The sequence below is a fragment of the Colletotrichum truncatum genome, assembly GCF_014235925.2.
Source record: "Colletotrichum truncatum strain CMES1059 chromosome Unknown Contig_0006, whole genome shotgun sequence".
Taxonomy (NCBI): Eukaryota; Fungi; Ascomycota; class Sordariomycetes; order Glomerellales; family Glomerellaceae; genus Colletotrichum; species Colletotrichum truncatum.
In genome coordinates this window covers 1,777,578-1,792,009 of record NW_027222403.1, presented here as the reverse complement: position 1 = coordinate 1,792,009, position 14,432 = coordinate 1,777,578, and the positions used below count along the sequence as shown (strand labels likewise).

Genomic DNA, 14,432 nt, shown 5'->3' with positions numbered 1-14,432 from the left:
CTTCAGCCTGAAAAGCGTCTAATGCCCATATCATGATATCTTGCTATCACCGCGGCTATATACTTAATGGATTTAACTTTAATCCAGTTGAACCTGTCATAGTTAAATGACTCATAGTAGGGGAGCTCAGAGCTGTGTTCTTATTTCATCAGAGCTTAAGCTTGTCGGCGTGGCCAAGAAAGGAAATGAAAAAACATGTGTCCCTTTTTGGAATTCCCGTTGCAGAATACCTTACACGCCGCATTTTGGCTTACACTGGTATATATAACTCGCCCTCGGCACTTTCTACCTTCGCGAAATCTTCTCGCTTATCTGCGTTTCTTGTTATTTGCTTTAGGCATTTATTTATTCACCTTTGACCAAAACCCCTACAACCTACATTCGTCATGGGTTACATGATTACATGGACACCGTCGGCAATTCTGCCGCTAGTCCTCAAGCTCACCGCAGCTATCATTGGCACTCTTTTTCTAAAACTTATTTGGAGGGCTTATACGATTCGCAGAAAGTTTAGACAAGTGAGGGCGCAGGGCATTGTGAGTATATCATCCTTCAGATCTTGGCCTCGTTGACTGACACTTGTGCGCAGCCCATGCTGCCTCACTCTTGGATAACGGGCCATCTAGGCGTTATGTTCGAGTTCCGAAAAGAATACCCAGGAGACATAAATATCGGTAATTTTCACCCATGGATCATCAACAACTACAAGAAATATTTCCCAGATATGGACCACTGTCCCCCAGTCATCTATCTTGACTTGTGGCCCGTACTGAAAGCGCCCATCGTGGCGGCCTATAAAAACACAGTTGCAGCGCAGTTCACCCAGACTAAAAACCTTGATAAACACCAAATCTCCCTTGACTTTATGAACCCTTTGACAAAGGGCAAGGATATCGCCACTCTCCAGGGCGATGAGTGGAAGAAGTGGCGTGGATGGTTCAATCCTGGGTTCAGCTCCAGAAACGTTTCCACCATGGTTCCAGAGCTTATTGAAGAAATTCAAGTCTTTGCCAACAACTTAAAACAAAGAGCTGGACCAAATGGGACTTGGGGTCCCATGTTTCAGCTTCGCAACATCACTACAGCCCTTACCTTTGACATTATTGTCCGAGCAGTCTTGTAAGAGAAGCTTGCTGTCTTCCTTTCTACATGCACCCGAAGTTGCTAATATTTGACAGGGATGAACGTTTGCACGAGCAGACAAACCCCACAGGCGGGCCGCTCAGAGTGGCCCTGGCAGACCAACTCAGGTTGATGGGAATTCGACAAGCCTTTAGTTTCGGTTACTTGTTCCCATGGCAAAACAGGGCCGTTGACCGAAACAACCAGATTGCCTACAACCAGCTGTACCCCAACATTGTTCGCTCTCTCGAATCGGGATTGAAACCGTCCAAGAAGAAGACAGTACTGAATCTTGCTCTTATGCATCTAGCTGAGGAGGCAGGCGGCCGCAACATCAACCCAGCCACCGATCCGGATATGATGGAGACCATCATGGGCAACCTCAAGACTTTCCTTGTCGCTGGTCACGAGACAACAGCGAGCGCGCTGTGCTTCATGTTCAAAGTCCTCCAAGACAACCCAGACTGCATGGAAAAGGTCCGTGCCGAGCATGACGAGGTCTTGGGCCCGGATCCGGATCAGGCGGCGGAGATTCTCAGCATGTCTCCTCAGCTGCTCAACTCCTTGAGGTACACCCATGCCGTAATCAAAGAGACGCTTCGGCTATATCAACTTGCGTCAACAATGCGTGGCGGAGAGGCGGGATTCTACCTAAACGACCCTTCATCCGGGAGACAATATCCTACCGAAGGGTTTTTGGTATGGGATGGCGGGCCGGGCATGCAGCATGATCCTTCGCTATGGCCTCATGTGGACAAGTTCATACCGGATCGCTGGCTCGTATCCGCGGATGATCCGCTGCATCCCATCAAAGACGCCTGGCGTGCATTTGCTAGAGGGCCAAGAGACTGTATTGGCCAGGAGGTTGCGCTGGTCGAAATCAAGTTGGTCTCTGCCCTCATCATGCGCAATTTTGATGTGGAGGAGGCTTGGAGCGATTGGGATGTTGCTCAGTAAGTTGATTTCTGCTCGCCTTGAAAAAATACATGGATATCTCAACTAACCCGCACTTCCGCTTCAGAGGAATTACAGGTCAGAGGGATACGGTCAGAGGGCAGCGATTATACGTTGCAGGTGACGGTATCGGGCATCCGAAAGACGGCATGCCGGTTCATGTTCGGTTGAGACAGAAGTGATGGTATTAGCGGATGAGGGGTCCGTCAAGCTTGTTTGGCACTGACTTTTGGGCGAGAGACTACATTATCCTCCACAAGGTTTCAGTAGTTTTAACTGAGACGCTTTCTTCGTTGGATGAACCCACAATTGTCTTTGCAGTACTTGCGGTTTTGCTGGGCTCGCTGGCTTTGGGCTGGAACTTTCACAACTGGCTCTTTTGGTCTTTCCTCAAGCTGGCCTTCGAGGAGCTCGTAAGCGTCTGAAGGAGAATGGATGGTTCCCTGGAGCTACTTCGTAGCCGTTTTCCAAACTGTATCAGGAGCTCAGCCTCCATTGCATGCATACCCATTGTGCAGTCTCTTGAAATAGTCGACCATTTGGTGCCTCTATGTTGCAAAGACTCTTGAAATTCTTTGGCCGCTTCCTGAAGTTTCTGATGCTGGTGTGACTGCTGGGATTGTTGAGACCCCGGGACTACCTGAGACGACTGATCTGCCTGCTCAGATTGTTGTTGCTGCTGTTGTGCTGCCTCCATTCGTTTCTTCTGAAGCTTGTTCAGCAGCATCTTTGTGAAGTCGCGAATTTTCTGCTTGGCATCCTTATGCTGGGCAGACTCTTCGGGATGGGTCTCGTAGTGGTTCCAGAGTTGGTGCAACCCCCTCTCGTATTTAGCCTTCTCTTCATCGGTGAGGTGAGGTAGGTTCCGCATCATTTCTGGTCGGTACATAGGCTCCGAAAACCGTGGCTGCGAAAGAGCAGGCTTTGGAGCCGGTGGCGGGATATGTGAACTGCCAGTAGTTGACGAAGGCCGGCTGTCGTGATGATGTCGTAGCGATTGCCTGGGGTTTTGCCTAGAGCCCTTCATTTTCTGAATGCGAGACGCCTTTGGGCCGAGGACGCCACGGTTGGAAGATAGAGAATTTTTCATTGATGAGAAGAAGTTGAACTCTCACCTTGAGTGTTGACAAAAACGGATGCAATCAGGATGCGTGTGCCTTGCAGCGCGGTTGAAAGATGCACGATAGGGGGAGTCCTCCTATGACGTGTCAATCCCAATTGACAAGGCGCAGCCCTCATATTCCTCCACATGTATCCTCAGCTGTACATGTGAGCCAATGAATAAGAGCCAAGGCGTTGGGGTTTTTCAACCTTGCTGTTGCGATAGTTGGAATACGGAGCCGTGTGGCACTTCCAGCCACACGCCCGCCAGGCTGAGAGGCCCAAGCCTCCCAGACCCACGTGACAGGCCAAGGGGGAATATCCCCACCTTCTAGTCAACAACACCACTTTCAACTATCATCATGAACCATCGATTAGAACCAATTTACTGTTATTTGTTATTGACGAACGGAATTCCGTTTCACCCCCCGTTTCACCCCCTGTGAAACCTACACTTGCATCCACATTGACCAAGCAAAAGTACCAATCTCTGGCGGCAGCTGGCTTACAAGTAGACAAGGCTAGGAATAATATTGTCGGATCCGTCGTCGGTATATTCCAGACCTTTGACTGGCTCAAAATGTGCTCATTGTAATGAAAAATGGGCGATATAGAGTTTCAGATTGGATGCTATAGATTGGAATACTCAGATACCGGCGGTTCAAGGTTCCTGCAGGCCTGTTCATCGTAAAATATCCGCGAAACAACCTGACTTGGCTTTGGGAGACGGTTAATCTCATATTTAAAGGGGAAGAAAGCACTGAAGGAGATTGCGCCGGCTTCTCTTCCAACGGAATACTTTCTAAAGACAAAAGCAGTTTTGAAGTAAGTGGATGTGCTCACGATCTAGAAGACTCCGTCGGATATCTGTCAGCCCAGAAAAGATGACTACCACTATTACTCTTACTATAAATACTAAGGTTTTTTACTTGACATGACTCGATCGAAGTTCGCTAGAGGTACATTCTCTACCTACGCATACGGCAATTACCAGGTACGCAACACAACCTCGCAACAACCATGGAGCTGGACCGAGCAAAAGCCTTCGGCTAACTTGGATGTTTACCCCAAAACCATCTTTGGAAGTTCACATTTGATCAATCATTTTAGGTGTTGAAGAAGTAGACATAATGGAAGACATTGTATTCCCAAACTTCCCATTGACTACGGCTGCACCTCATTTTGTCCAAGCCCTCAAATTCCCACTTTTGAAGCCACTTTTACTTCTCACTACACCGGCACATCAGTAGTATGATCTTTTTCTACATCTTCCTTAATGTCTGATAAATAGTTGCGTACCTACGTTAACTGTTGGTATCTCTTACACCCCAAAGCTCATGGGAAAAGAGATGTACTCTAGATTTCAGTACATCAGTTAACAAAAGTAGGAAACATGGGAGCTCTAACTGGCTTAACCCCATTTGGCAAAAAAATAGATCCAGCCGCAGTCGAAGGGATAACCGATGGAACTACTGCTGCGTTTAGTTGGTTCATATCTCTTTGACTGATAATGCAATGAAGGACCACAAAGCATCTACCCATTAGCCGTTAACTTAGTTAGGTCAACACATAAAAGAAGAGTCAAATAATAACATAATGAGCACTCAGCCTGGATTATGCTAAAGTTGAGAGCATTTTCAAGCAAACTTGAAAATAAAATCATATCGCATGCTTATTGAAAAGTATGGTTTGGGATGAGAAATCCGGCAAAGGGTAGCCTCAGCAATAGGTCTGTAAGAAATCATTGTGGACTTGGATGGAGTATCATAAAATTGACTTATTTTGCCTAAAAAGAAAGAAAAAAAAAACCATTCAGTCTCTCAAAACAGGCTTCAGATAGACATTCAGCGCCCCCTTTGCCCACAAAACGTAGATCATCTGGTCTTTCATCCAGTCCTGGCTGTCATCTGCAAGATCGATATCAAAGTTCCAAATTATACGTGCCAACATAATTCTCATTTCCACGTATGCCAGGCTGTCACTTTGTTAGTTCCTGTCACGTAGCCTCGTACGAAGCTCTGGGAGGGGCCGAACTGACTTCCTGCCTAAACAATTCCGAGGGCCAAGATGAAAAGGTTGTAGAGCGTCTTTGCGATCTGATGCATACTCCGGGTCTCCAAGAAATCGTTCCGGATGGAACTTGAACGGGTGTTTAAAATTCTTTTCGTTATGGTATGTGGCCCATTGATGGATGCCGACGATTGTCTTCAGAGGTTTCAATATAGTTAGTAATATAGCTTCTCCGTTCTTCTCAGAGTGTACCGGCAGAGCATGTGCCCCTCAATCCATGCGGAAGACTTGTAATACTCACGTTCTCAGGAACGTAGCGCCCAGAAATTGTCGCTCCTCCTTCAGGAACAACTCGCGGGAGGCCAGTAGGGACGGGGGGATACATCCGCAGAGCTTCGTCTAGACAAGCCAGCATGTATGTCAATTTGTTGACTGACGTGAAGTCGATCTCATCCTCGCTCTGGAACATTGTACGGACTTCCTTGGCCAACTTTGCCATTTTATCGGGATTCTTGAGCAGTAGGTACGTAACTCCGGATAGAACCGTCGCTGTTGTCTCAGAGCCGGCAATGATTAGAATACTGCTGTTGGCCTCGAGCTCATCTAGTGACATGTTCTAACACCCGGAAATAGTCAACCATCCCTAATCACTTTGAAGAGCATTTGGACAATGACGAGATGGGTGGTTTGGTGGGTCCTGGTTTTACATACCCATTCATCCTTCTTCTTCAAGAGCCCCTCAATCAAGTCCGGCCTTGGACCCGTCTTCCCCAATTCTATTCTCCTCAGGACTTTCTGCATCGTCATATCCTTATGGTCCATCCTTCTTTGTCGCATCGTTTCTGTAGAAAGTACCGAAGTGATTATTTTCCTTAGAAAGGAATAGTGATTTGCAGTCTGGAAAACAACCCCGACTTTAATTAGATCGAACACCGTACGTACCCAGGGGTGGTATTCGGAATTGTCAAGGCAGCCAAACGGTTCACCAAACGCCAGATCCCCAATTATGTCAAAGCTGCAGTAGTTGTACCAAAGCGTCAGATCTACAGGCCTATGCTGCTTGGGCTGCAAGTTAGTCGAATTTGAAAGCCCGTCCAAGCCAGAAGTAGCTTGTTCTTTCAGTCGTTGGATGAATATGTCAACATATTTCATGATGACAGGCTGTTGTTCCCTCAAAGCTCGGTCACTGAAACCATGAGACATCTGCCTTCTCAAAGCAGCATGTTGTGGGCCCAGAGCGGTGATGATATCCCGCGGCAGGCCGGGAATTGGTCTGTAAAACGTGTCTGACTTTTCGAAGCTAAGAGATGGCGTCGTTGGGCCGGAAATGTTGTTGCTGGTTCCTGTTCTGTGGCCAAAAATTACTTTCCACGCCCCTGCATCCGAGAAAGCTAGCTCGTCGGGCGCAATACGGACCACATCGCCGTATTTTTGATGCAGGTCTAGCATATCAAAGGAAAGAGTGCCGCGGATGAGCTTGTAGCAGTATCCTATGCGGGTTGCGCGCATGAACAGAGGGCCTGGAAAGTGACGGAGGGGGTGGAAAAAAAGATTATAGATGATGTACGAGATAGTATAGACTGCCGACTATAGAAAGTTGCAAAGTTTTGTCAGAATAAAGACTTTTTGACCAGAGAAGTACCAAAATAATTCATTACAACAACGAAGGAGGAGACTTACAAGAAAACAGCCAAGGCCCAGGGCCTGGAAAGCCAGAGCAATCACCGCCATTTTGCGGGAGTAATAGATAGAATCACGAGGACAAGAATCCGTATGGCTTGAGGAAATTGATATTCATTGAAGCCCTGGATATCATAGTTGGCGCAGTCTGGATATACATACCTTTCCCCTCACTGAGAAACACCCTTGGATAAAGGGGTCCACGCGTCTTGCTACCTCTCGCATGCCTTGTCTAGAAATCCTCGGTCATCCCGAATACGATAGAACACACTGAATTGTATTCATCTAAAAGCCAAAAAGAATAGCAAGGATGTTATAAGAATGGTCTTACGTAAAGCACGGAGACGAGGAGAACACATCAGACGATAGACCGACCGCGACCCATCCATAACCCAAAGATGGAGGGTTCACATATCTGACCAAAAGGAAACCTTACTCATCAGCCCATCAATTACTCGCCGCATATCCGCTCTACGAGTTTCATTTGCTATGGTAACGTTGGTCGTCAAACTAGGTTCTCGCTGGTATCGGGGCCTCTCTTCGGCCCGTGATACGAACGGCCAATCAGTCCATGCAAAGAACGAAAACGAAAACGCATAGTTTGCCATTGGTTGACACAATCGTCCTGGTGAGCCATTGTGAGCAGGGCGAGAAGAGTGATGAATCTAGCAGTTCAAAGAGAACAGAAGGTTGCAGTTTACGCAAACCGAAAACATGAAGTCCAGCAGTAGATCTCAAAGACCCAACAGACTTGCTGTAGTCCTACTATAGTATAAACCGAATCATGTTACGATCTAACCAATTGGTTGCGGGCCGACGTAGCTATAAAGTGCAGAATAGGGGATAATGATGCAGGCTCATCATTACTAAAGCTTTAGCTTTGTGCCACAGTGACTTGTCCTGACTCTGCTTGTGACAAATAGGTAATCTATAACACCTTCAATAAAACTTCAAAGGTGTCAAATCTCGAAAGCATACTGTACATGATATAACTTATCGAATAGAGTATACGATGTATTGAGAAGAACTATTTACATTGGAATTGGGTCTAACAACACTGGTGTTACTATCATATCCCTGCGCTCCTCCGTACCGCAGTCACTCAATGAAATTAAAGACGGATGTGGACATATGTAAGTCTAGTTCTTTTCAAAGTTCCGTTTTAACCGCCTGTTGGAAGTTGGATTAAGCTGTTAAGTGTCCTAAGAGCCTATCGGGCCTTAACATTGAGAACACTTAACATTCACAGAAAACGCCGACGACAGGACGCAGACTACAGGCACGACACTATATCCCCATGTTTTTTCGACAACGAACTCAATCAACAACCTGGCGGAGTCCAAGTCTCTATCGAACGTAGCTAGAGTCAGTCCAAGCAAAGAGCTTGGTTTTGTACCATGAGCAATTCCACGCGCTATACATTACTAGTTTCTGTCAAACGACGAGCATTGTAGGTTTTGGGGTTGTTCACGTACGGCCGCGCAATACTAACGCACGTAATCCCAGACGGTGTTACAGAATGCTTAGATATCGCCAAGAAAAGGACTACGCCTGCTCAAGGGCTCTGCTTTCGATGCTACGGATTTTTATGCATACTTTGCTTTAGCTATGTGATATGCTACCCAAGCTACGCGGCCTTAGAACGGGGAGATTCTTGTGGTCGCAATGTCTACTATTTAGTAGGGTTAAACGTAAATATTTAATTAAAGAAAATAAGATAGTGCATTATATCCCCTTCAACTGATCTCCGCGGAAGAAATTTGCCACCGAACCATGTCACTATGAAATCGCTCCCATTCTGGTCAGCAATGCGGCATGCGCCATCCTGGTTTGGAGGGCTATTCAGGTTCAACCGCTGGCCGACGATGCCGTTGGAGACATTATGGCCACACGGTACGACAACAGGTGAATCTTTATGAGGACAGGGTTGCGCTGACTTCCAGTTATCAGGCAAGAACTTCTCCGGCTCTGCTCTTTGAGAGCCCAGGCTACAGTAAAGCTCTCCAACTTTGAACCGAATCACAACCGCTCATTATAGACCTGCATGATGATGTGTTACCTATCTTGCAAAGGAAATGATACTTAATATATATATCTGAGAACTACTTAGTTGGCCAGAAAAAAAAAAAAAAAACTTTGTTGTTCTGTTGGTGCAAACGTACTTGTAACCCTCTTGTAGTCGGTGGGATGGATATCAGATTTGTTTCTCATAAGTCTATACATAGCCGACTTAATATACGTGGAGTGAATGGCAACGCCACCAAAGTATTTGTTTCGGCATTCTGAGTTGATGAAACGGCTTAAATGTGTGAACATAGACAGCGTTAAGTCGCGTCGTGTGATCAAAAAGCTTTTCACTATGGAAGCTCATCCTGGCAAGATCATACCGATGCTGCGAAGGATATCTTTTGTATTTTTGGTTCAGTCTCTCCAGCGTGACAGGATAAGATCCAGTTTTTATAAGCCTTCGGCGGCGAACCTTCTTATACTAGTATCTGCATGTGCAAATCGAGCCAGCACCGTGAACGATCGGGGTTAGCATTCAGGAAACTCCAGTCATTCCAAACCCAACGGTATACCGCCGCTCTCCTATAACTGTGTCAAAACGACAAGCATATGCAACAAAGTCCACGCCAATGGTGGCAACTACAAGCAGTTCCGTAGTGAATGAGGCCAGCAGCCAGGTATCTCGACTGGAAGAGCATCCTCCGTTATGTCGACTACCTCGAATTGAATTTTGATAAGGAGGCGAGAATACCCCAGCCTAACCGCAATTGATTGGAAACACCACACTAGTGCTAGGTCTGCAATGGTGGCCAGCTGCGTGCAACTATTTCTTGTTGCCTTAATCCTCACGTACCTTAAGGTTTCATATCTGACAGGCCGACAGGGATCTTGGCAACGACATGCGATCCTTCAAGTCCCCCGTTGAATTAACCGCAGCTGAGATTCACCTTGCGTAACAACACCTGCATACGCCCAATCTCTTTTAGGTTAACTCATCCTTCCAACCAACCAACCCCCCCACTTAAAGGCCTGGCTGCAGCCTAACCTGTCCTCCAAGCCATCAATGTTTCAATATTTATCCAGTTTTACCAATGAATAAGAACACCTTTGCGCCCATACGAATCCTCCAAAGTACAGCCAGACGACAGCAGGATGCTAGATCTTCCCGACCATGTGTGGTCGCTCGTTTTCAGCCAACTCGAGTATCCCATCAGAGAGGCAACCTTTTCCAGCGAGTGTCAATGGAGTGAGCCAGACACTAGCGGGCTCACAACGCTATCACGGCTCTGTCAGACCTCGTCCCGGTTTCTGAGACTTGCTCGACGGGTCCTGTATCGCAGCTTGCCACTAGATAATTGGAGGATTCACAAACGGCTTTTGTCTACCCTCCATCAGCACTCATACCTCACAGAATACGTTGAAAATGTTGTCTTGGGCGAGGGCGTTTTTTCTCGCGACGAAATGGCCTCACTCCTCCAGCCATACTATTCCAAGACACTGCAACAGCCTTCATCAAAGCCCGGGAGCCTTGAAGCAGCCCTCAGAGAGTTCCTTGACGGCCCGGAGTGGCCAGAGGGTGGACCCGATATTTGGTTCACTCATTGTGCCAATCTTCTGCCCAACTTGAAGCTGCTCCAGTACGCAACACGAAGCTTCGACGAACTCTTCCCGGCTATTATTCGGCAAGCAGCTGAGCCGGAGCCGAAAGAACTTGTCCCGCTGTCTAAAATAGTAGAGTTCCGTATCAGTAACCAAGACACAGAATTGGCGGTGCGACTGCAGTACATCCAGGAATTGTTCCTCCTGCCCCAGCTGGAAATATTCCGTGGCTGTGCCGTGGACCTCAATACCACATTGGCAGCACCGGGACAGACACCTGAACAGCAGCCCCGACAGTCAAACTCTCTGAGGCATGCATACTTTACAGACTCGCTCGCCGAGGCGGACGGTATCTGTGATATTCTACGCACATGCCCCTCCTTGCAAACATTTTCAATGACATGGGGATCCGCCACGGTTGGAGACAGTTATCTCAACTTTGATCTTATTGGCAAGGCGCTGCGGGAACATGGGACGAGCCTCGAGGTTCTGGTTCTAAACTGCCAGGAATGTCTCTGGTACGACATAGGAGAGACACAGGGCAAACTCGGCGACCTCCAGGCACTGAAGCACCTAAAACATCTGTCATTGCCCGAAGCCATCTTGCTCGGCAGTGAAGACGAACTGAGCGGGATGGATAAGGTGGGCGATGACGAGGAGGATGAAGATGGCGAGGACCCGATTACGGCAGATAGTCTGGAACCGCTTCTGCCGGAGTCTTTGGAGTCTCTGCGTTTCTACAGTTGTTATGACGAAGAAGCATGGGTGCGCAACAGTATCCAAGGCGTCCTATCCAGTGAACGGCTGAACCGGCTCAAGAAGCTTCAGTTGGATGATGCTGCGGATACTGGTATAGAGTGGGACCTCACCGGTTGGCAAAGCAAGAAAGTTTCGGGTCACTTGATTCTCTCTAGATGAACAAAAAACCAATGACCAGGGAATTTAGAGGCCCAAAAGAGGAATGGCTTCGCAACAGATAATCGGGCCACACCTGAAAGACAATACGGGCCATCCAGTACTTTGATATTGATGGAGAATTTTAAAGCCATAACATTCTTAGCTGGTTTTTGAAGGAATAAACAAAGACTAATACAACCAAGTCAACGAAGAATACCAAGGAATTAAAACCAAAAAAACGTCAAGCTTGGCCTGTACATTTTTATGCATTAATGAGGAAGAGCTCTTCAGCGGTAGAATTACAAGGGACTCCTGACTTTCATGATCTTCTGAGCCACTTAGGCCTTGCACAGCCAAGCCATTAATTTGAAGGTTCCTTCTTGACCTCCACAGTCTCAGTCCTACCCGAAGATATTAAAGACGGTAATGGGTGTTGGATAATAATCGAGTTGGCACCAGTGACTTGTCCCCTTATAGCTGCAACTTCTTCTTGAGCCATACCCTTGGGCTCGTCCGCCAGTAAGTGTAACGCATGATGCCTCATCCGTTTCAGTTTCTTCTTAGACTTAGTTGAGCTTCTTGACTTTGTAGACCCTTTACCAACAGTGGCTTTTTGCAGCTTTCTCTTTATTTTGGAATATGTCGCACCCGTGTTGGTACATTGAGACCCAGGCACCAACTGGCATACTTTGCCTGGCTCCAGAACCGTCTCCGGATCTTGGGGTAAATCGTTTTGGTAATCATTGATTGCCCCATCGTAATTGTAGGTTTGCCAGGCTGGATAAGGTACTGATACATCTTCTCGCGCCAGTTTAAGAGCGAATTGTCTCGTGATAGGGAGCAACCTCATCGGCATGCCCTTTGTGACCCAAACGGAAATCCAGCAAATACTGGTCTTGATGGGCGCTTTTTTGGCTCGTTGGGTAACCAAATAGTGATAACGCATATCCAGCCTCTTTCGTTTACTCGTACTGTTTGCTTTCAGTTGGAGGCATTGATCAAACTCATGGGCTTTTGTGTTGCAAACCGGGCATGCCGCGATGAAGCCGTTGTCGTCTATGGGGCCGATGCAGTCTTTTACTTGATGGCCAAATCTCGCACAATTACCGCAGACAATATCGTGACTGTCAGAATCATGCGTAGCACAAGTCTGTGGCCCCTCTACCCTTGTCAAAGTTTGCTGTCTTAAAATGGAGAGCTCCTTCAAAGCATGGTCACGCTCGGAGATTGCTTGCTGCAGTTGCCTCGTAGCTCCCATCTGCGAGGATATCGGTTGGCTTGTTTTGGGATGTGACAGCATAGCAGGTAGATCCTCGTTTTCAGTCAGGTGATGAATGTAACCATGGGGCAGTGTCTCGCTGTTGCCGGAAGTGTGTTGCTGTCGGAACGGAAGGAACTTCATGGAAGTCCAGGCTGAATAGGCCCTTTGAAGACCTCCACCATGTGCCAAATGTGTCTCCCTTAAACGGAGTCCGGCAAAATAGGCGACAGTGATGTTTTCGGGTAGTGTGAGTTCATCGTCCAGGGCCAAATCGGACACTGTCACAAGGTTGCCAGCGACAGAACCAATCGTGCAGCCGGCACCGAGCTGGTTCGCAATAAGGCAAACAATATCATCGTAGACTGTATGAATACAGACGTCGCCCATTTTTAATCCGTCCGTTTGAAGCCCTAGGCCCTTGACGAGGTTGCCATGCACCTTAGTGTTGCCCCATCGCGAGGGAGAAAGAAGGGAAGAGTCTATGTGGTAAACGTTGCCCATCACAAACTCGACAGAGAAACTTGAAGGCGAAGATGAATCTTCAACAAAGCTTCGGTCATGAATGATGAATATGTTGGCGGCTGCGTTCGTCACTGTCAATTTGCCGCGAACCGTGAATATGTCGCCAGAGGCTGGCATGGGCAGCTCTTGCGCTTCCTGCATGGTGCAAACTAATATCTCGTAATTCGATGGCTGTTGATCTTGAATAAAGTAGAAGAACAGTTCTAAAAACAAGGAAGTATTTGCAAAGGCAAGACTAGACACAGGGAACATTTGACTTTGAGTAGTGCTCGTGTGGTATGGTTTTTGACAGAAAGCGAAAAAGTGCAGAGACGGGATGTAAATCCTGTCAGAGCCTGCCCTGGCCGTGATTTCCCAAGGGGACGGTATAACGAGAGGAAAGGGAAGGCCTACTCGTCGTAATTGACTTCTATTTATGGCAAGTTGCACCTGTTGCTCTGAGTTCAGGCGCCACGGAGTAGGAGCAGATATCCTGACTCACCTTTCCTTCCCACGTTTAGATGGTGAACCAGGCATGGCTTTGCCTCCAGTCACCATTTTTCTTATCCCGAAAGAATTCATAATGGTGAATAAACTTAGTTGAAAACGAAAACGGTATTATTGATTGGCTTTCTTGGCATGTAGTAGGTACCGCTTCTGTTTGTCGGTTTCACTGCACCTGCCTCTCCACTAGGCTTTCTTTCTTCGCATTAAGATTCTACTTCCTTGAGGTACATCACGATAAAGCACAGAACACCACACGATGAGCTTAAAGAAATTGAACTTGTAACTCATCTTCAACAGACATATGTCTCGAGTGAGACTATTTACTATCACCCGCAAGGCTTCGCTACTTGACTGACGACGGCCTCTGGAGGCTTGGTAGTAGAAGTAGGTGCTGTGATAGTTGCTTGTTTCCTGTGAACTTTTCTGCTTCCTCTTACAGGGGCGATCAATGGCTTTCCATGGCCCTGGAGGCACACCTTAAGACAAGCTGCGCTCATTCTTCTTGTTTTCTGGTTTTTCAAGTTCGTGATATGCCCCTTCCGCATCCGATATCGATGGGTGTGGAAATTAATAGAGGTCTGTCTACCTGCACCTGCTCTTTCGGCAGGGGGCAATACTGCGTCGTATGAGACCAGTCTTCCGGTGCCATGGGTCTTGTTAGCAATCAAGGAAAGAAAACACGGCAGCTAAAGAGCCCGCTCGAACCAATCAAAATCATCGGATTTGACTTCGATTCTGCCAGACCATCTGGTCTTGATAATGTGTCGTCCTACACAAGATATGTTTCTTTGAG

At 47.2% G+C, this 14,432-nt stretch overlaps 5 protein-coding genes across 5 annotated transcripts; 2 read left to right on the top strand and 3 right to left on the bottom strand.

The window, feature by feature from the left end:
• Positions 1-386: 386 nt before the first annotated feature.
• Positions 387-2,258, top strand: CTRU02_209771 (VerA protein; the record flags this gene model as incomplete). The annotated part of the gene is made up of 4 exons (XM_036720588.1): positions 387-536; positions 590-1,119; positions 1,179-2,075; positions 2,144-2,258. 4 exons carry the CDS (start codon positions 387-389, stop codon positions 2,256-2,258), a joined length of 1,692 nt encoding a protein of 563 aa, XP_036587428.1.
• Positions 2,259-2,440: 182 nt separating this feature from the next.
• On the bottom strand, positions 2,441-3,166 carry CTRU02_209770 (transcription initiation factor TFIID subunit 12; the record flags this gene model as incomplete). Its single annotated transcript, XM_036720587.1, has 1 exon — positions 2,441-3,166. The coding sequence occupies one exon, from the start codon at positions 3,164-3,166 to the stop codon at positions 2,441-2,443; it is 726 nt and encodes a 241-aa protein (XP_036587427.1).
• A 1,823-nt stretch (positions 3,167-4,989) lies between these two features.
• On the bottom strand, positions 4,990-6,696 carry CTRU02_209769 (cytochrome p450; the record flags this gene model as incomplete). Its single annotated transcript, XM_070205333.1, has 6 exons — positions 4,990-5,152; positions 5,216-5,382; positions 5,489-5,803; positions 5,836-6,255; positions 6,298-6,503; positions 6,525-6,696. 6 exons carry the CDS (start codon positions 6,694-6,696, stop codon positions 4,990-4,992), a joined length of 1,443 nt encoding a protein of 480 aa, XP_070060981.1.
• A 3,330-nt stretch (positions 6,697-10,026) lies between these two features.
• CTRU02_209768 (uncharacterized protein) lies at positions 10,027-11,391 on the top strand (the record flags this gene model as incomplete). Its single annotated transcript, XM_036720585.1, has 1 exon — positions 10,027-11,391. One exon carries the CDS (start codon positions 10,027-10,029, stop codon positions 11,389-11,391), a length of 1,365 nt encoding a protein of 454 aa, XP_036587425.1.
• A 340-nt stretch (positions 11,392-11,731) lies between these two features.
• Positions 11,732-13,294, bottom strand: CTRU02_209767 (uncharacterized protein; the record flags this gene model as incomplete). The annotated part of the gene is made up of 1 exon (XM_036720584.1): positions 11,732-13,294. The coding sequence occupies one exon, from the start codon at positions 13,292-13,294 to the stop codon at positions 11,732-11,734; it is 1,563 nt and encodes a 520-aa protein (XP_036587424.1).
• Between the last annotated feature and the right edge of the window lie 1,138 nt (positions 13,295-14,432).